The 23,065-nt window shown below is 38.1% G+C and overlaps 1 protein-coding gene across 2 annotated transcripts in view; it reads left to right on the forward strand.

Moving 5' to 3' along the window:
- The window catches only part of EPHA6 (EPH receptor A6), an 848,766-nt gene that overhangs the window by 815,326 nt on the left and 10,375 nt on the right, over window positions 1-23,065 (forward strand). For both annotated transcript variants that reach the window (XM_024759215.1, XM_024759217.1), the window contains 2 exons: window positions 1,902-2,051; window positions 21,555-21,748. In XM_024759215.1, the coding sequence (XP_024614983.1) occupies window positions 1,902-2,051; window positions 21,555-21,748 (344 nt within the window). The remainder of the gene's footprint in view (window positions 1-1,901; window positions 2,052-21,554; window positions 21,749-23,065) is intronic.

The following is a 23,065-nucleotide window of genomic DNA, read 5'->3' on the forward strand; positions in this document are numbered from 1 at the left end:
AAAAAAAAAAAAAAAATATATATATATATAGGATGCCCAGTTAAATTTGAATTGCAGGTAAACAATGAATATCTTTTTAGTATGAATATGTCTCGTGCAATATTTGGGATGTACTTATACCAAAAAATAATTCCTGTATGGGACATACTAATACACAAAAAAATGTATTTGTTATTTATCTGAAATTCAAATTTAACTGTGGGTCCTATATTTTATCTGGCAACTCTACTTCGGGTTTAAGAATGAATCCTCCCCTTCCCGGACTCACCACCCTCTTAAACTTCCATCACCAACTTTGCAAATTTAACTTCCTGCTCTTAATTTGGTGCTGCCCCAAAAGGTGAAAACCCCAGGTTTCAGGCTCCCTTCTGTTATACTACTGTGATATACGGTTATAGATACTCTGTGTTAAAACATGAAAGTTAGTTTTCCCCCCATGCTGAAATATTTGCATCTTTATATCAATGTTCCACAATACTACTATGATAACATTAGCTGACACTATGTGCTTAACAGTGTGGGGAAGAGTCTCTAAATCTCTAAACCTTGGGCTCAGTCAGCTCACCTGTAAAAGGAGGGGACTGAATTCAAGGTATTTTCCCCCAAGGTTCCTTTTAAGAATTCCTTGCCACAAGTCTTTAAAGTGAGGTTCTGTTAATGTTCTCATTTGCCTTGTGAAACCGAATTATTCCTATTTCGGGTGAATCTCTTTTCCCTTCAAGTAAGTGGCGTTTAGATTACTAAATAAGTAGTGTTTCGGTTACTCGATTAACGGCTTCCTCTTTAAAGATGTTCGCCCTAAATTCCTCAAGGGCCAGAGAATGCACCCTTTATTTCCCTCCACCCCATTCACCCTAACACCAGACTTTGAGCACAGCGGGTGATCAGATGATTGTGGTCCTGAAAGTGATGATAATGATGAAACAATGCCATCGTGGTGGGTTTTCTGACTGTCGAAAATCATTTGCTGGGAACAGAAGCCCTCTCCGCGGGGTAGGAGACCGCCGTCTGGAAGCCGCTCGTTGTACTCTTCCGCCATCTAGTGGTGCCAGGGTTGCTCTCCTTCGCTCAACTTGCTGTTCGGAGCTGCAGATTTCAAAAATTGTAAATCAAATGCGTAAATAGTTTTATTCTTGTCATTAGAGTAAGAAGGGACTTATAGAGTGTTTTGAGAGATAAAGTGTAATGTGTTGGTAAAAAATAAGTATAACGCAATAGCAGACTTTAGTACCTGAACAGTATAGACTAAATTCATGCAATTTAGTCTCTTTAATATGTTCAAATGTTACCTTGACCATAGAACAAAAATATAGACTAAAGAGTTCTAAGGAAGATATCTTTTTCAGGGGCTTTTGTATAATGTTCAAGGATTTTTAAATTTCAAAGAAACGTAATCGTAGCAGATGAAAAAGAGCGAAAGGGAAAGGAAATATAGTTCTGATAAACGTTAAATTGTTTAGAGAAAAGTCTCAATTCTGTATTTAACCATTTGACTTCAATTAAGCTAGAACTTATTATCATTATTATTTATACATGCAGTACAATGTTTAATGAATGTTGAATGATATTTAGCTTTAATGTCCTATAATCTGGAACATTCTTCAAATGGCATGATAGTGGATTTAATTGTGTGATTCTAAAGTGAAAATAAATTTCTCTAATGAATGAAATAAAATATTTCTGAAGTGTGACTTATGTCCCATTAAAGCTGTTTTCACTGAATAACTATTATAGGAAATATATTTCTGACATTTTAACATTATTCTGGTTTCTTTTTATTTTTATTTAAAATGCCAATGCAGTGTTTAGGTCTTTCTAATGGAATATATTTAATTGCAATGCCACATCAATCTTTAATACACTTGTGACCCAACTGAAAAAGTCTCCAATTTGTTTTCCAGGGTGGGAAAATACCCATAAGGTGGACAGCCCCAGAAGCCATTGCCTACAGAAAATTCTCCTCAGCAAGTGATGCATGGAGCTATGGCATTGTCATGTGGGAGGTCATGTCCTATGGAGAGAGACCTTACTGGGAAATGTCTAACCAAGACGTAAGTGCCACCCATAGTTAAACTGCCATTTTATGAATGCAGACATATTAGCATTGATGAGGAGATATGCCTTTTGCCCTCACTCAAATTAGCCCTTATCTTCCTGAGAGTTGTCAGGGTCTGTGGCCGAACTTGAGCAGCCTTTCACTCTGAGCTGTATTTGGTGTCATAAGGGCCAGCTGATGGACTTTGTCACGTAAGTACCTGATCTGTGTCTTACATCTGATACTTCCACATATATCACTCTAAGGTAGTGTGACTGTGCTTATGCAAGAGCCTTGGCCTAAAACAAAAACCAGTGAATAATGTTTACTTTTCATTTCTTCCTTAGAGCAATTTAATGTACCACTATAAAGAGCAAACTAATTTAGACTAGATATCCCTTAGTAGAAAAAGATTGAATGCTTTCAGGCAATGTATTATCAATATGTGTCATGTAGTATGGTTCTTTTGAGATACATGACCCTCTTAGCAATCTGTTTTGTTTCCGTTTTATCTGTAAAAACTACCTTGGTGGCTAATAATACTATAGAACAGGATGGTTAACACACATTTGACCTCTATGGACTGTCCAAGGTAGTAGAGACGGTAGTCAAAATATGCTAGGATCCTGACAATGCAAGTAAACGTGCTGTCAGAGCTGCAAATATATTTTAATATCCCACTCCCTCATCCCAGAATTGAGACTTTGTCTACTCGTTTGCTTCCTCCAAGTATCGAATGGTTTCTGAGACAATGGCAATGGGAAGTCAGCTCTACTGGGATTCTGAATGTTCATGAGGGGAAACAAAGGCTATATGACTATAGAAAAATCCCTAAACACAGTCAACTCCTGTCACATCTCTTCTCTGTTTTCCATTCAATTGCTTGAGCCTCCCCTCCACACCTCACACTCATTACTTTACCCCCGCCTCAAGTTGTCCAAGTATCTTAAGGGTTTGTTCAGTGACAGAGAAGGTCTATCCCTTTTGAATGCCAGACACAGAGAAGACTAGGTTTTGGTTAGCTCACCATGGCTATTGTTTCTCCCTGCCTTGGAGTGTTACTTTAGAAGCTGAGTCCTGCTCAGTCCTGTGGGTGCCTACTGACTCCGCAGAGAATACCAGGTCCAGAAACCTACATGGCAGCAGGTTCAAGGTCGTAAAACACTGCTCAATCTTGCTCTTTAAAGCACATCATCAAAACACAAAGCCAGGTGGCTCGGTCCTGCAGAACATTTGCCCTTAAGTACAGAGTATGCCATAATCAGCAGCCTTTCCTCCACTCCCAACACTTAGACTTTTTGGATCCAGGTCATTTGCCTAGAGTTTACTGTCTTTCAGGGAATATTATTTGAAGGAGCTCATTGCTCTTTCCTGTCTCTGGGCCTTGTTTGGGGCAACTTGTGACCACCTCTCCAGCTCTTCTTAAAATTGAATCCCAGAAGCAGAAATTCGTCCCTTCTCTCCCAGAAAGAACTCATCTTTCTTTCACCAATTATCCAAGGTAATAGAAGCCCTGGATTCAGTCACCATAATTCCTGCTCCACTCTTAACCCAAGATAATGCTTGCCTGACTGTCCTACTTTGACGTGACTAAAATAGGCCATTCAAGGAGATCTCTAGAATAAAAAGTCCTCCTCCAGATGAGTTAAAGTCTTCACTGCACAGAAGAGCCCTCAGGTCAAGTACCCTCCTTAACTGGTACTCCATTAATCCTTGTCTTAACCTGTTTCCTGACAGACGTAAAATAAAAAATTGCCTAACTCAGAGGACTCCAAACTTTACTAATAATACATCCTTGCCAGTAAAAAGTTCTTGAGCATTCACAACTGACACATGTATACTTATTTTCACATTGTATACAAGTACTACCGTACTAATGTATTCATTTTTCATTAAAAAATATTCATTGGGTGCCTTCTCTGTTTCAGGAAGCGGAGATACAACAGAAAACAAGTGTTACACCTGGAAGGGACCATAAAGATTATCTAGTCCAACCCGAGTTGAACTTGGTTATGAAACTGAGGCTTAGAGAAGTGACATGATTTCCCTAGAGCCAAGGGAAGTCTTGGGAAGTCAGCTCTACTGGGATTCTGAATGTTCATGAGGGGAAACAAAGGCTATATGACTATAGAAAAATCCCTAAACACAGTCAACTCCTGTCACATCTCTTCTCTGTTTTCCATTCAATTGCTTGAGCCTCCCCTCCACACCTCACACTCATTACTTTACCCCCGCCTCAAGTTGTCCAAGTATCTTAAGGGTTTGTTCAGTGACAGAGAAGGTCTATCCCTTACTAGGTCTATCCCATAGTAAGTGCTTTGACAGTGATATTAGAAGACAATTCTAATAACCTTTTAGAAGACGTTATGGGCAAGGAGAAGAGAAGAGGGGATAACTGCCTCTTTCATGGTGGTTTAGTTCACAGTCTATGGGCCAGTGATTTCTTGCCCTCATTGAGTTTATATTCTAGCAAGAGGGAAACAGACTTTAAACTAAGTAAATCAGTAAAATATATACCTGATAATCACTGCTTTGGGGGAAAAAAGCAAGAAAGGAGGATAAGAAATGCTAGGGGTTTGATTTTAAATATATTATATATATTGCCAAATACATTTGTAACAGTCATTTCATTATGGCCATAAAAGTCATAGTCATTCTTATTAGACATGCATAAATAGTCTTTCTTACAATAGGATGAGACAAATAAACATAAAGAGAAGTTCTATTATTTTTCCTGCCTCCTGGATTATCATCTTGCTGCCTGGGGTACATTGTACCACCAATTTGGTAACCACGGCCATGGTTATGTAGACTATAATTCAACAATGAAAGTGCCTCAGTTTCATGACCAATAAATACAATGAAAGGACTAGGTTAAATGATTTTTAATATCCCTTTTAACAGTAACATGCTATGGTTTTATAATCTCTGGAGAAATAGTTTTATCATACTTGTCTCAGCAAAGGAATGATTCAGATTGTTCTTTTCTCAAGTTTAGGAATCTCTGTGGAGATACAAGAAATCCGATAGGACTTCCACAGAGCAGAGCATGTACAAGTGAAGATACCAGACTGCAAGACAGATTTTCTAGGAGAGCAGCCTCTGAGAGAAAAAGCCCAAATGTGTAGTTTCCAACACAGACCCCCATGTAAATTGTTCTTAACTGTTGCCTAGAGTAGTCCAAACCCTGTTGTCAACTCCTCCCTTCATGGATCGTGCCCAACAGTTTACCCAGCCATTCTGGCCATGTGTGTTGATGATCTGTGTCCAAGATGACCATTTACAGAGCCATTCTGTCTATTAAACCTCATTTGGCCACAAAGACTATATCTGGAATCAGAAGAAGTTGCTGCAGCCAGGAATAGACCCCTGGACATTAAGCCCATCCTCATTCATTCAGGGTTGCCATTGCCCACAGCACAAGGCTGAATGCTTCCTCCGCCCAGAGCTTGGTTGTTCTTCAAGGACCAGGTAAGGACTAAGCTGGTTATTTTCATGGTCTTTGAGTGGCTACCAAAGAATATGCAAGCAGGAATCTGAAAAGAGGAGAACAAAAAGTTCTGGGGAAAATAAATAAAAAGCCAAACCCTCTAGGTCCTCAGATCAATACAAGAGGAGAAGAAAGTCCTAAGAGCTAAAATCTTTTATGTATCTTGTGAATATTTTTTGCTGCTGCACTAGAGTTGAAATTCTGTTTAGCTTAACATATTGGAAGTCAGCGTATCTGTGACAGATCCTGAAACCAGAATTTCTGTTTGGAAGCAGAAATAGCTTAATCAAAACTTTCCAAGCTGCTCTCTCCAAATATGAATTATTTCCTGTTTGTCCTGCATTTCACATGTTTGATCAAAGTTCAGTCTCGTGTTTGACTTTATGCAACCAAGGTGTATTTTAAATAAGGAAAGTCATTTTTAGACAGTAAAAATTCAACTATCCTCTGTTTTAATATTTTATATTTTTATTACATTTTGGTGAGTTTAATTTATGGGCTTAGTTAAATATGGAATGTTAACATGCTTTAGGATTTTAAATGAGTTTAGGAAATTTCAGATAGTTTTCATGAAATAGTTCCTCCATTCTGCAGACTGTGGCATATTTCATTGCAATGAATAATTCTGAGTTTGCATAATCTATTTTTGTGAATAATGTAATGATTTTCCCAAAGGTCAGTGGTAATGTACATTAGGACTGTACATAAGGAAATGAGAAAACACAGAGTACCCAGGACTAGTCCATAAAAGACATACCAAACATAACAGTAGGTGCCATCTGCTTAGCCTTTCAGCAGTTACTGTTTGAACACATGCCAGTCACTGGGCGTGTGGATGGGGATGGAGAACTAGAAAATCCAGCCCCTGCTGCCAAGGAGCCCTCTGTGTAGGCGAGGAGATGAAGTTCTGGCATTTCTAAGTCTTGCCCTTGCCCCCAAGTAGAATGTACACTCCTCAAGGGTAGACCTCAGGCCTTCTTTTCCTTTTTAATATAAACGACATTGTGTGAATGCAACATCGCTATTTTTTAGAATATGCCAAAAAAGCATGCATACTCTATTATTCAAAGTACTTTTGATTATCAATGACAGAAACTCAATGTGAACTCACTTAAGTAAAAATAATTTTTTTCATTCATGATACTAAGAAGGCGTTGAGCAGTGCTATATCTCGGGGATCGGCAGGATTTTTAGTGCTTCCCAAGCACTAGGTCCATTGACCTCATGTTCTCCTGTTGCAAAGGTCTTCTTCTTTGCTTTATTCTTCTTTATGCTCCAGGGTTCAGCATTCCAGCTTAGCCACCTCAGCAGAATGAAACCTTCTCTCTGTGAAAATTCATACACCAATCCCAGAGAAGACTGGTTGGCTGTGTTAGGGCTCTACCCAACTCTGAACCAAAACCATGCCAGGGAACGGACACTATGATCGGCCCAGCAAGGTTTAGGTACCAGCATGTGCATTCGGAGGTGGGTGGAGCACTGTGATTGGCAATTTCCCCATAATCACATGGAGTGAGGAAGGAAGTCCCCAAAGGAAAGCAGTTGTGCTGCCAGAGATATACTATAGTATTCTTTTCTGTGCGTTGTTTTCAAGATCAGTTTCATTTATTGCAGTATCAAATGGCACCAAAGTATTAACTCCGTGCATCATTGTATTCTAGTGCAGCAGCAGGCGTAGTGGAAAGATCATGAGAGCTTTAGAGCAGGGTTTCACAGCCTCAGAACTATTGTCGGGCCAAATAATCCTTTGTTGCGGTGTGCGGGCAGGGGTGCTGTCCTGTGCATCTTTCACATCAATCCTGGCCTCTACCCACTAGGTTCGAGTAGCACCCTCCCAGTCATGACAGCCGAAACTGCCCCCAAACATTGCCCAGTCAGAGATGGGGCATAAAAATCACTCCCAGGGGCTTCCCTGGTGGCGCAGTGGTTGAGAGTCCGCCTGCCGATGCAGGGGACACGCGTTTGTGCCCCGGTCTGGGAAGATCCCACATGCCGCGGAGCGGCTGGGCCCGTAAGCCATGGCCGCTGAGCCTGCGCGTCCGGAACCTGTGCTCCGCAACGGGAGAGGCCACAACAGTGAGAGGCCCACGTACCGCTAAAAAAAAAAAAAAAAATCACTCCCAGTTAGAAGCCACTGCTTTAGAGCTAGAAAGATTGGGGTTGAAATCTCAGCTCTGCAGTTCACTGGCTATGTAATCTTAGGCAAGTGGTTACAGCTTTCTGAGATACTGTCTATAATGGGGTCCCAATTACTCAACTGCAGGATTTGAAAAAGTGTGATTCTATAATGGGGTTCAAAATACTATAATGGAGTTCAAAATACTCAACTGCAGGATTTGAAAAAGTGAAAGATAATATATATAAAGCGCCTGGTACGTAAAAGGTATTTAATTAATCAATGGTAATAATCATAGCTTGCAATTTCTGAATTTATTATGAGCCAAGTATTTTAGGATATTGGCTCATTTAATCCTCGAAATAATTCTTTAAGATAGATACTCTTTTTACTCCCATTTGTAGATACGAGGCTTTCTAGAAAGTTTAAACAACTTACCCAAGGTTACTAGATGGTTAACGATAGAACTGAAGTTGAAGCCCCCTACTTACTCCTAAGTGTGTGCTTTTACCCTCTGAGCTATACCATAGAAGTCTAATTTTCAAAGGAGTCTCCATACCACGCAAGCTCTACGTAATGAGATCAAAGCATCTTTAATTATGTATGCCACTGTGTCACAAGAGAAGTGTTTTCATTGTTTCCTGTCAGCAAAAGAATGTGGATTGACTCACTATTGTTTGGAACTATAAATCTTTTCTGCAGTATTTTTTTTTGTCTTGATGTTAAAAATTTATAAAATGTACTATATTTATTATATTTCTTAAAAATATTTAAGGCAGTAGCTTAAAATAAAATTCTAATCATCAATATATTTAGCCTATTACCAGAAACATGTCACAGGCACATTGAAGGTGTATAGTTCCTTGCTGTTTTCTAGCATTTTTTTCTTTCTTTTTAAGGTATTGCAGGATAATGTTCTATGTTATTTTCATCCAAGTTCAAAATAATTGTTGTTTACTACATAGTAGGAGTACACTGTAATGCTAGGAGCTACACTGGCTCCAAAGAGGACACCAAGGGCACTGCAGTTCTTACAACACTTACACTGTGTAATGTGCTTAAATGAAGAAAATGCAAGCAAAACATGAACAGCAGGCAACATTAAATAATCAAATCCCCACAGAGCTAATATGTAGAAAAAAAACTAGCACCACATAAATGAGAGGCAACTTAGCTCAAACTAATGATCTGAATGCAAGACTGGAGACCTGGATTTTGTTTGTTTTGTTTTTTTCCCTGACATGCTGCTGTTTTAGAAAAAAAAGAAAGAATGAATGAATGAAAAAGAAAGGAAGGGAGGGAGGAAGGAAGGAAGGAAGAAAGGAAGGGAGGGAGGGAGGGAGGGAGGGAGGAAGGGAGGGAGGGAAGGAAGGATTCACCTTGAAGTAATTTGAAGCCCAAATGCCTTCTAGGTATGGTATCATTTAGGTATATGCTACTCAGCTAGTTCAGTTTCCCAAAAAGAGAACCACTATGAGAGAACTTCTCATTTGAGGTTTAGTAGAAAACATAATACTGCCTCAGTGTTTTGGGGTTTTTTTCCTCCTTACTTTTCAAAAGCTTTTATATAATAGTGAGTTTTGCTTTAGATTGCTTTCTGAAACTTACCTGAAGAAAAAAATTAGAGTTCAGCTTTAGGATACTTTTTTATATAGATGATGTGGTTAGAAATAAGCTTTTGACCTTACCTGAATTGATCCCTCTTTTCAAAATTTGAGAAGGAAGAAAATAACCTTTTACCATATTTTGTATTTGTCTTTTTGTAATTTTATAACCTTTCTCAATTATAGGTCAGTATTTCAGCCAAGAATGGTGGATGTGAGAATCCACTTACCTCAAATGCAGTATAATTTTATGACTCAGAGAGTCCAGTCATTTCCAATTTTTGTCACTGATTAGGTTTTCCAAACTCTACTTTATTATGTAATGGTCCTTGTGTAATGATCTGTGTAAGATACAGTAAACTGCTAAAGGCCCATTCCCATTATTTCAACCTTCCATATTACAGAGGGAATTTTTACACTTGTTTGATTATGTTTCTACCAAAGCAATTTTCAAAATGACCTTCTTTTTCTCAATTTTTCAATAATTCCTACTATTGGTACACAGGCAAGGGCAACATTTTAATTAAATACATACTAATTACACTAACATGATGCATGTCTGTTACAGAGGCAAGAGTAATAGAGGATATTATGAGATTCAATCAATCACCATTGTAAGTAATTCAAATAGTAAGGTTTCAAGTAGAGGAAACCAATAACCAGTATGCTACTAACACAGTATAATTTTCAAGAGAAATATTTTTTTCTAAATAACCACAAAGCTAGAAGATACATACATACCAGCAACATTCTCATAAAAAATTAATTATACCTTCAATTTCTATTTGGAAGAAATGTACAGTCTACTGCTCTTATAATTTTTATAATTATTTTTTTCTCTTTAAAGCGTATTTACAAAGAGGGATTTTTTTTTTTTGGCCAATTAGGACAAATATCTTGTTTTTATTATGTTCATCTTTAAAATGTAGAAAATGCCAGATTGTTACAGTAAAGGAAGTTCTTTTAAAATGCTAGATTCTATATCTTTTTTTTAAACATTTATTTTTTATTGAAATATAGTTGAATTACAATGTTGTGTTAATTACTACTATACAGCAAAGTGACTCAGTTATATATGTTATGTATATACATATATATACATTCTTTTCCTTTATGATTTATCCCAGGATATTGAATACAGTTCCCTGTGCTATACAGTAGGACCTTGTTGTTATCCATTCTGTATATACCATCTGCTAATCCCAAACTCCCAATCCAACCTTCTCCCAGCTCCCTCCCTCTTGGCAACCACCAGTCTATTCTCTATGTCCCTGATTCTGTTTCTGTTTCATAGATAGGCTCATTTGTGTCATTTTTTAGATTCCACATATAAATGATATCATCTGGTATTTGTCTTTCTTTTTCTGACTTAGAATAATAATCTCTAATCGCATACATGTTGCTGCAAATGGCATTATTTTGTTCTTCTTTGTGGCTGAGTAGTATTCCATTGTATATATATGTACCACATCTTCTTTATCCATTCATCTGTCAGTGGACATTTAGGTTGGTTCCATGTCTTGGCTATTGTGAATAGTGCTGCTATGAACATAAGGGTGCATGTATCTTTTTGAATTATAGTTTTGTCTGGATATATGCCCAGGAATGGGATTGTGGATCATATGGTAACTCGATTTTTAGTTTTCTGAGGAACCTCCATACAGTTTTCCACAGTGGCTGCATCAACTTACATTCCCACCAACACTGTAAGAGGGTTCCCTTTTCTCCACACCCTCTCCAGCATTTGTTATTTGTAGACTTTTTAATGATGGTCATTCTGACTGGCATGAGGTGATACCTCACTGCAGTTTTGATTTGCATTTCTCTAATAATTAGTGATGTTGAGCATCTTTTCTTGTGCCTATTGGCCATCTGTATATCTTCTTTGGAGAAATGTCTCAAAGAGGATATTTTAAAATCCCCTTTTCCTTTGTACTCATAAACTGTTTTTCCATAGCTTTCCAATATTTTTAGTGGGCCCAGGAAATATGTTATTAAAGTTGCCTATTATCTTTCTAAAATTGAAACGATGCATCAATGAAGAAATATATGGTTTTTTCCTAGAGAGTGCTTGGGAATTTGGGCCTGAGTTTTAAGAACATTGTCTTCTTAAAGAAACAATTATTTCAGAAAAGTAGATTTGAAATGTGTGTTTATATTTCCAAAAAGTATACTTTGTTGAGGGGAACTGGCATAGTAGTGAACATCATGGTTCCCCATAAGAACAAAAAATTTTACAATTTGTGTGGAAACACAAAAGACCCCAAGTAGCCAAAGCAATTTTGAGAAAGAAAAATGGAGCTGGAAGAATCAGGTGCCCTGACTTCAGACTATACCACAAAGCTACAGTAATCAAGACAGTATGGTACTGGCACAAAAACAGAAATATAGATCAATGGAATAGGATAGAAAGCCCAGAGATAAACCCATGCACCTATGGTCACCTAATCTATGACAAAGGAGGCAAGAATATACAATGGAGAAAAGACAGCCTCTTCAATAAGTGGTGCCTGGAAAACTGGACAGCTACATGTAAAAGAATGAAAGTAGAACACTCCCTAACATCATACACAAAAATAAACTCAAAATGGATTAAAGACCTAAATGTAAGACCAGACACTATAAAACTCTTAGGGGAATACTTAGGAATAACACTCTTTGACAGAAACCACAGCAAGATCTTTTTTGACCCACCTCCTAGAGTAATGGAAATAAAAATAAAATAAACAAATGGGACCTAATTAAACTTAAAGCTTTTGCACAGCAAAGGAAACCATAAACAAGATGAAAAGGCAACCCTCAGAATGGAAGAAAATATTTTCAAATGAAGCAGCTGACAAGGGGTTAATCTACAAAATATACAAACAGCTCATGTAGCTCAATATCAAAAAAACAAACAACCCAAGCAAAAAGTGGGCAGAAAACCTAAATAGACATTTTCCCAAAGAAGACATGCAGATGGCCAAGAGGCACATGAAAAGATGCTCAACACCACTATTAGAGAAATGAAGATCAAAACTACAATGAGGTATCACCTCGCACCAGTCAGAATGGCCATCATCAAAAAATCTACAAACAATATAAATGCCGGAGAGGGTGTGGAGAAAAGGAAACTCTCTTGTACTGTTGGTGGGAATATAAATTGATACAGCCACTATGGAGAACAGTATGGAGGTTCCTTAAAAAACTAAAAATAGAGTTACCATATGACCCAGAATGTACCCTGAGAAAACCATAATTCAAAAAGACATATGCACCACAATATTCATTGCAGCACTATTTACAAAAGCCAGGTCATGGAAACAACCTAAATGTCCATCAACAGATGAATGGATAAAGAAGATATGTGGTACACATATACAATGAAATATTACTCAGCCATAAAAAGGAATGAAATTAGGTCATTTGTAGAGATGTGGATGGACCTAGAGTCTGTCATACAGAGTGAAGTAAGTCAGAAGAGAAAAACAAATATCGTATATTAATGCATATATGTGGAATCTAGAAAAATGGTACAGATGAACCTATTTGCAGGGCAGAAATAGAGACACAGACATAGAGAACAGACATGTGGACATAGGAGAATGGGGAGAGGGGCTGAGATGAATTGGGAATTGGGAATTGGGATTGACATATATACACTACCATGTGTAAAATAGATAGCTAGTGGGAACCTGCTGTATAGCACAGGAAGCTCAGCTCCATGCTCTTTGGTGACCTAGATGGCTGGGATGGGGGGTTGGGAAGGAGGTCCAAGAGGGAGGGGATATATGTATACATATAGCTGATTCACTTTGTTGTACATCAGAAACTAACACAATATTGTAAAGCAACTAGACCCCAATTAAAAACCAAAACAAAAACATCATGGTTCCCCAAATCTTCCTAGTCTTAGTTTACTGGGATATAGTCTGTCCCTATCTGGATTTTTGTCTTTCTGCACCAGGAGCCCTGTGGGAAACAGTCCTTTCAGAGGAAGCCAAATCTAGATCTGGACGCTACAGAACTTGGAGATCAAGAGATGTTACCAGAGGTCCTGCAGATTAAGCCTTCAGTTTCACTGACTCTAGAAACATAGCTTTTTGAGCTGAAAAGTGCAATCACAAGTACTGAATCCAGTTTCCTTTTCTTAATGAGGAGACAGAGACTTTCCTAAGAGCAGAGCTTGTTTAGGACAGCGATGAAGTTCAGGTGACTCCTTCACTAATGCTCTTTCCACTACTTAAAAACTGAAGCATGGTTGCTTAGAAGGTGTTAATTATCTCAGTCTCAAGAAGTGTGACTTTTGGGAATTCCTTGGTGGTCGAGTGTTTAGGACTCAGCGCTTTCACTGCTGAGGGCCTGGGTTCAATCCCTGGCTGGGAAACTAAGATCCCACAAGCCATGTGATGTGGCCAAAAAAGAAAAGGTGTGACTTTCAACTGTTAGGGCTAAATATTTTCCAAACCATAAATCATATCATCAGCAACCTTTTAACCTATGAATCCTACACTTCATATTTTCCCCCATTTTGTCCACTCATTCAACAATCTGAAAGGTGGTAACCTACTAAGTGCACGTACTCTCCATTTTTATAGATCCTTGACATTCTATTTCAACTTCCAAAAAATGAGGTTAGAGAACTGTCTTAAGTGTAAGGTTTTAAGAAATTCTTCATCTTAAAATTTGAAAGGAAATCTTAGGTTTCCACGCTCTAATGATTTAAAGTATAAATTAGCTTCGGAAAAATTGTTTTCTTTCTGTATCTTTTTCTTTCATCACTCTGTCCCCCTCTTTTTCTAATGTACACTGAATTTCATTTGGATTTTGATTGTTTTTCACTGAATTATAAATGCTGTATGTTGAAAAATATTGACTAAGAAAATAGGTATAATATTATAAATGTTATTGACTTATAACTACTTCTTTCCTTTCGTTTTTTCTTTTGCCTATGCAGATACAATCATTATATTGCATATCAGGAAAATACATTACCAGTGTTTTCAGTATTACTGTTTTATAAACCTAAATGTCCTAATATCTATAAGTAATCATTATCACAAAAAGTAAGGATATACTGGAACTCTTTGCTTCACCATCCCCCTTCAACCTGAAATTAAGGTCGATGAATTGAATTTATCAACAAAACCATCATGAATATTTAGAGGGAAGATAGAAGTAAAACCATTTCACAGTCCATTTACTAGTGTACATTTCAGCCCTTGCTAAAATTTTGAGACAGTTTCTTTTAAAATAACTTTTTAAATAAGTAAATTCAATGTGCTTCTCTTTAGGAGTTGTTTAGCAGTGTTATAATAATGTGATTCCCTGCACAGCCCAAGCAGTCTTTGTTCAATAGTATTGTTCAGGGATATCTCAGTGTCTTCATATTGACTGTCTACTCCTTGTTTGCCTAGTTTAATAAAAGGTGCACATTGCCTGCTTTGATTCAGAAACTGTCAACACAATTGGAAAACTCATCAGATTCAGCAAGAGCAGAACAGTCTGCTACGTGTCCCAACTGAGCCTTGTGTAGATTCTAGGCTGCTAAAAATTGCAGTGTCATTGACAAGGAACCAGTATGATCTACTTAGAATAACCAGCCAGGTTTTAGATGATAATTTCTGACAGAATCTAATTTCTTCTACCTCTGCATAGAAGTTATCACTGCAGTCATTTTCATATTTTTTCACTTTGTTTTAATTTTCTTCTTACATTTTAAAATAAGGGTATAACCTTGTATAACTCTTCTCCAAAGGATGACAGGCTACAGCTATCATAAAACCATACTGCTAACAAAATTCTCTCTAGTTAATTATCACCCCTTCATATCCTAAAACAATAAACCTCATTTAGTCTTTTAGACAAAACACCCCATATGCTCCTGGCTCCCTGTCAGTCCTTGACTAGGGAATCAGAAATACCTACAAAACAAAACTTCCCACAAAAGACATGTTAATGAAGATAAAGGTTAATATAAAGCTTTCATAGGTCACATATATGACAATTGGAGCTCATTCTTTGACTTGACAAGGCATTGTTTTAGATGCTGGGAACATATGGGAAAAAAACAGTTCCTGCTCTTGAACTCGGCTTGCCCAGCTGAGAGACTGCAAGTGTTTTGTAGTGGCCAAAGCAAAGGGGAAACAGGATGCAGCCAGAGGTGAGGACTGAGAGCCAGGGTCATGGTGAGCCACTGCAGAATTTCAGGAACGTGCACAGTTTCACATCAGCAGGATTGCTTTGGGTGCACTACGGGAGATGATTGAGGGAGGAAAAGGGGAAACAAAAAGACTAGTTAAGCGGTTGTTGCAGTGATCAAAATGAAAAATAAATCATTTGAAGAGAGGATTAAAACTGGAGCAGATTTAAAATATATGAAGGTGGTGGAATCAACATGTCTTAAGTTAATTTTGAGCACCCGGAAAGGCAAAGGCCCAGATGACTCCCTGGTCTCTGACCTAAATCACTGGAAAAAGAATGGGACCATTTTCAGAGGACAGAAATGCCAAAGCAGGGGCTTTCCTGGTGGCACAGTGGTTAAGAATTCACCTGCCAATGCAAGGGACACAGGTTTGAGCCCTGGTCCGGGAAGATCCCACATGCCGCGGAGCAACTAAGCCCATGCACCACAACTACTGAGCCTGTGCTCTAGAGCCCAAGAGCCACAACTACTGAGCCCACGTGCCACAACTACTGAAGCTCTCACGCCGCAACTACTGAAGCCAGCATGCATACAGCCTGTGCTCCGCAACAAGCCACTGCAATGAAAAGCCCGCGTACCACAATGAAGAGTAGGCCTGCTTGCCGCAGCTAGAGAAAGCCCGCACGCAGCAACGAAGACCCAACACAGCCAAAAATAAAGTTAATTGATTAATTAATTAATTTAATTAATGCCAAAGCAGGAACAGGGTTAGTTTTGAACAAAAACAATCATGGCACCTATATGACAACTTTATGAAGTGTTATGTCCCATAGACAATAGATGGAGAAATCTGGAGAGAAAGCTGAGCTGGAGCTTCAAGCATAAAAGTCATGAGCAAGTAGGTGAGAGGGAAAGCATGGAGTGTGTAAATGTGTAAGAGAGGCTCAAGAGCTAATTCTGGGAGAATGAGTCAGGTATGTGGCTCAAGACTCAGGACAGATTTTTCTCTACCACTATCATGATTCAGAGGCTACCACGGTGATAATTAGTCCATTCTGCAGGGCATTATTAGGTATGTGATGTTGACCCAATCTGTTCATTAGTTTGAGCTTCAGTTTTCTTACCTACAAAATATGTAGAACCACACTCACATAGGTATCTTGAGATCTAAATAAGGTAAGCTGTGTTAAAACACCTAGCCCAGAAATTGACATATAATAAGCTCTCAAAGTTTTATATGTTACTTGAATCTGAAGCCAGAAAGATCACAGAAAATTTAACTCATGGTCACTCCAGCCCCAAAATTGCTCCTCCTCCTTTGTCTTCTATCTTTACTAGTTGACCAAGCCAAAAACCTAGAAGTCATTCTTCTCTTCTCCCTCTACTTCCATACCCAATTTCACCCTAATCCCGCGTTCCTGTCAGATCAGTCTATTTCTTGTACCCCACGTCCACTGCTTTCACTAAGACCATCCTGACCTCTCTCCTGGATCACTGCAAGCCTCCTTCAGGCTTCCCATGCCCTCCGATGCACTCTTCACATTGCAGCCAGAGTGAGCTTCCAAAAGATAAATCTAATGTCATTTACTTGCTAAAACCCTTTGCATAAAGTCTGTATTTATAGCATGTAAAATCATTCATGATCTCAAGAAATATAGTTTTTACTTAACCTTTGAGCCTCAAATCTCACCATTCCTCTCTTTGAAGACTCTATTCTAGCTGCAGAAATCTACTTTCATTCCCTGATCAGGTCACATCTCCTCTCTTGGACCCATCTAGTCTAGTCGACCCTGCTACCCTCTACATTCAGTTCACCTCCTCTGAGAAGCCTCCCCAAGGCTGGGTTAGGTGCTCCTCTGAAAATCTTCCATAACTCCCTGTTCTACATGGCACTTACCATATTCAGACTCCTTGGTCACCTTCGCTAGATTATACATTTCCTAAAGACAGAAATATTTCTTACTCATTATGTTATCCCTTGTACACGGTATGCTCAATAGTATATTTTAAGTGATTAATATATATGTTTGGATAAATAAATTAAAAATCCATTAGAAAGCTGTTGTATCTTTTAACCATCTTCGTGAATCATATTGCTTAAAACTCTTCTCTAGCTACCTTCAAAACCAGAATTTTTACGTGTGTGATCTTCAACAAATTAAACCTCTCTGTGTTTAAATTCCTTGTCTGTAAAATGAGGCTAACAATAGTACCTACCTCATAGTATTACTGTAAGGATTAAAAGAGTTGATGCATGTAAATCATTTAGAAATGGAACCTGGAAGTTTCCAAGAGCTTTCAGTAATTGTTAGCTGTTATTATTATTGTCACTGTTGTTACTGTTATTAATATTTTCCTATAAGGTGGGAACTTCAGGTTTGACATCTGTCATGAACCAGGGCTCGGGACATATTTCACAAAGTCACAAGTTAAAGAACAGAGGAAGCTTTAAAGCCAGAGGTCAGCAAGAAGCAATGTCATGAGTCCCTGAACTTCCCACTCTCCCCACAGAAAGGCATTCTGGGACCAGACACGTTGCTGAACACATTATGGATAAAGGTTCCAGGTGAAGGACCACACTTTCTTGTCACTCTGTCTCCTTACAGGCCAATCATGAGAGCAACTTTGTCAAAAGAGAGTAAACAGCCTGCTTGACACCAAGCAGGCTAGATGTGAGTGTCAGCTGTTTACAAAGGAGTTGTCTGGAAAAGTCAGCTCCCCAGCAGCTAAGGACGTTTGGGTCAATGGGAAATAGTAAACCTTCTGGACAGGAGTAAGAAACCACCAGTCTTTACAGGAAGCTGACGTTGGGTCCAGTGCCCTCTGTCTTAGACAAGAGCAAGGCCCAATCTCACCTGGCCATTGTCTAGCCAAACCAGGGAGAAATTATATCATTTTGAACAATACTACTTGATGCCCCCGTTTTTTATTAATATTTCCTTCTGAGGTGCTTCAAATGCTGTCATGCTTCTGCTTTGAATCCATCTTGGGTAGCTTGAGACTCCAGGTTTTCTAAGAGTCTGCTCTCTATCAAGACAAATCCCAGAATTTCTTCTAATAGCTTTTGTTTTTGTCAATAACATTTATTAATGTATCAGGCACCATACTAAGGGATGAGAATACAAAATATAGGGACATAATTCCTTCTTTTATGTATGTTTAGCCTGAGAGGAAGCAGATCAAATATTATAATACAATGTAACAGATGCAATAATAGAAATGTGTGCAGGACTCAGATGCACTCAGAAATTACTCTGTTCAGCCAGAGATTACATTTTGCAAACTATGAAGTAAATATGTTTTTGATTTACCCAGAATATAAAGCTTAGGATCCAAGTAAAAACATTGAAGCCCAATTAGCAGATGTATAACAATAGATAAAATGGTAATCATCACTCCTAAAATTACATCAGTTGATATAAAATTGGAGAGGAAGATGTTATCATGAGAACTGAAAAGCATTCCTGGGGAATGGCCAGAGGAAAAGTTTGGAAGCTAAAAGAAACAAAGTTCAAATTTCAGCTCTGCCACCTATGCTGTGCGAATTTAGGCAAGTTTCCTAACATCTCTGAGTCTAAATTTTCTCATTTAAAAATAGGTATAATAATAACTACCATATTGAGTTATTTTAAGCAGTAAATGAAGAAAACTATGTGAAGCATCTAGTGCATGATGCTCAATAAAGGCAGCTAATTTTTTTCTCAGACTATAATAACTTCACTTGTCATCCATTTTATTCTATGCACTTAAAATTAGGTAACTGTGAAACCGACTAGAGAGCTCTCCTGGGGTGGGATTTTAAAGTCTTTCTATAATGGAGTTCTATCCTATTTTTCTTAGTTACTTTTCAAAACTATCCACAGTAGTTTTGATGCATTATAAGCATTTTTATACACATCCTGTTTTACTAAAATGTGTTGCAAAATGTCTTAAAATTCAAGCCTAATTGGTAGCAAAAGTAGTCAGAAAACAGGTAAGAAAAAATCCTATTCAATAATGGAATATAAAATGAACAGAAAAAAAGCTAGTATCCTGACAGGTTAAAGTGTTTTGGTCACAAAGACACAGATGGGATTATGAGACATTCCCTATTGCTAAAAAAGCTAAAGCTTAGCAGTTAAGAGGTTCCTGAAGGCATATTTTTGCTTCTTTTTACAGACTGCCTCTAGCATAAATTATAGATATTTTACAGTCATGTCAAATAGTGTCAATTAAAAAAGAAATTAAAAGGAGATGTGTTTTTTTATTATTATAGAAAATGAAAATGTGTAGATGGTGGTACAATAAAGAGAGCACTGATAACAATATTTACACTTACATTTTTGTATTTCTGTTGTTGGCACAGGGAAGAGGTAAGCTTGTATTGTTTCTGTCTTTAAGTATTCGTCTGTCCCTCAATTTTCCCACATCAAAAATGGGGGAAATATCAATGGAAAAGCTTGGGTCCTAGCCCACCAGGCACCTCCATTTTGAGGGGCAGGGGGAAGATGCCTACACAGGACCATAAGATGCACCTTTTAAAGGACTTTCATTTTTCCTCACAAGGTGGCATTTTAGAGAGGGGGGGCTGTGGATTTCAGAGAGCCTGCCCTGCTTTAGGCAAATCCTGAGCAACAATCCTTTAAAAACCCTCCCAGAGAACCACCTAGTCTATAAAAATGTGGTTCCAGTTCAGTGCCTTCTCTATGCAAAGTTTTTCTTTTTAACTGTTTTGTTAAATTTTAACAATTGGGGAATTTTGAAAATGGCTTTACACACTTCCTTGCCTTCTTAAAATAAAAGCAGACAAATGTTAAAAAAAAAAAAAAGAAGGGGGTAAATAAACCCTTTCCTTTGTCTTCCTCCCAGAGACGATGTAAGAATAGTCACGTGAATACCTTTGAACACTTTATTAAAAAATAAGCTACATAAATTCCAGGTCAACTTTATTGCATTGTTAGGAAATTCCCAGTGGGTAGTATATTAAACAGAGAAATAGATAAATATCTTACCTTATCTTATATGTGATTTCCTAAGTACAATACAAATAATAATAATACAGTTATGGCTTATCTTATACAGCCAAAGTTAACTTTGGCTTCTTATCCTGTCCCTAAAGCTACACTGTCCTATAGAGTAGCCACTTGCCACATGTGGCTATTTAAAATTTAATGTCAATTAATTAAACTAAAACTAAAAATTCAGTTCCTCAGACTTACTAGCCACATTTCAAATGCTCAATAGCCACATGTGACTACTCGCCACCATGTTGGACAAAGAGAACATTTCCGTCATCATGGAAAGTTCTATTGGAGAGTACTGGCCCAGAGGATACTCAGGCTGATTGTCCTGTTGCTCTGTGGCCTTAAGCTGGGCACTGATAGCATTTCAAAGATTAAATGACCTTAGAAGTTCTGAAAGGACTTCATAATCACATCAGTGTCAGACTAAGGGAAAGACAGACGTAAGTGAAGAAGAATTAAAGAGGCAGGGACTTCCCTGGTGGCACAGTGGTTAAGACTCTGTACTCCCGATGCAGGGGGCCTGGGTTCGATCCCTGGTCAGGGAACTAGATCCCACATGCATGTCACAACTAAGAGTTCGCATGCCACAACTAAGGAGCCCACGTGCCGCAACTAAGGAGCCCGCCTGCTGCAACTAAGACCCGGTGCAACCAAATTAATAAAATAAAGAATTAACTAGACAGTAAAGAAGAAAGAAGGAAGGATGGCTACAAAAAGAATGCTCACTGACATTATTATAAAGGGATAAAAAATGAATCAGGAATTCAGTGCTTCTGCAGAAGTACAGTTTTACTTAAAACATTTGTCACATGTGGTTTGTATTAAATGCATCAATCTTAGACTAAATTTCTGATGTCCTAATTGGGTTTTGAGGCATTCCAGCTAAATCACACAAAAACTATTTCTGGACATTGGGATGAAATTTAACCTGCCATATGTATACCACAAATTTTAAAAACATATTTTTCCTCTCAAGGGGGGTCAGCAGATGCTACGAAGATACTTGCAATTCTTGTTCACAACTTTCGTATTTATCCTCGTCTGGACCACATGTACTCACAAGTAGTTTTCATGCTTACCAATGTTTTGGCTTCCACTTCCTCTATAAAAGGAATTATAACTTAGCACATGTATTACTTGTACCCAGAAGTAAGAGAATAACCTGTGTATGTTTGCATTTAGGTCATTCTGTCCATTGAAGAAGGTTACAGACTTCCGGCTCCCATGGGCTGTCCAGCATCTCTACACCAGCTGATGCTCCATTGCTGGCAGAAGGAGAGAAGTCACAGACCAAAATTTACTGACATTGTCAGCTTCCTTGACAAGCTGATCCGCAATCCCAGTGCCCTTCACACCCTGGTAGAGGACATCCTTGTGTAAGATGCATAATGTTGATTTTTCCCCTTGACAATCATAATTTCTTTCAGGCTGTAGACAAGACTAACAGGTAAAGAGGAGAAAGTTTGCCTTGATAACTGTCTAGTTGTCTACCTTTTAGAATATTCTGTATAAACCATATTTTATTTATCAGCTGAAAAAGCAGTTTATTAACATTTAAAAAATGATTTTTTTCCACAAGAAAACAAGTTCCCCTTTCCTTTTGTCCATATCTAATCTTTCTGAATCACTTTTTAAATATTTTTTCCTGTGTGGGTCTATGGTATTTCTAATTCCTTTCTTGACTTACTGATTTTCTTCTTAACTTTATAAGAAGAAAATCTTATGTGTGTGCATGTGTGTGTGTGTGTGTGTGTGTGTGTGTGTGTGTGTGTGCAGCCCCTTTAATTTTCTTGTCCATTCTATATTCCTCTCTTTGAAATGGCAAGCAAGACAGGGGCAATTTGTGAATCAGCCAGGAGCAAGGATGTCTCCTGCTGATATGATCACACCCAGCTGTTGTTACCTTCCATTGCTAAAACCAGAAAAAGACGGATGACAAGACAAGAAAATGAAAGCACTCATCCACCATTTTATAAAAGTCAGTAGCGTTGAGAGATCTACCTACTTCTCTCTGAAAAGCAATTATAAGAGGGAGAGTAGAAGAAAAAAAAAACACTGGCCTCTATGTCTGAACATATAACATTTAAAATATTGTTAAGTTGAAAATAGATTTCTTTAGGCCAAATTGGACTTAAAAATAACCAAAGCATTTTCAAAGCTTACTTTCCTGACTCAGGAGATGGCCAATAGGATATACAGATGTTCAACTTTAGGTCACAAGTTCAAGTCAGTGCAGGTTTTAGTGACAATAAAGCCAAAGGCTCTTCAAGAACTACTTGAAACAGACCTCAAGTTCATAGCAGAGCATAGAAGAGTTCACCTCTAAATCACTAATTGGCAGCCTCAGTAAAGTGAAGCCAAGCATGAAATAGCTAGAGATTAAACTATTATTCTAGCCCGTCTTCCCTAAAGCAGTCCAGCACAGGAGGCTGTAATGGTGAGAGTGGGCGTGGGGGCCATTTTGAATTTTATCATAAAAGCAATGGGCAGCCATTGAAGGATTTTAAGCAAGAGAATGGCATGATCACATTTGCATTTCTGAAAGATCACTCTAGGGCTGATTTAAACTGAAAGTGTAAAGCAAGGAGCAAGATGGGAAACAGAGAGAGTTATATGTTTTCAGCAATCCAAGCTAGGAAAGGTCAGGGCCTGACTTATGAAATGAGAATAAGTTTGGAGTCAGGAGATAAGAA

Source organism: Neophocaena asiaeorientalis, unplaced genomic scaffold (assembly GCF_003031525.2).
Source record: "Neophocaena asiaeorientalis asiaeorientalis breed wild unplaced genomic scaffold, Neophocaena_asiaeorientalis_V1.1 scaffold197, whole genome shotgun sequence".
NCBI classification, from domain to species: Eukaryota; Metazoa; Chordata; class Mammalia; order Artiodactyla; family Phocoenidae; genus Neophocaena; species Neophocaena asiaeorientalis.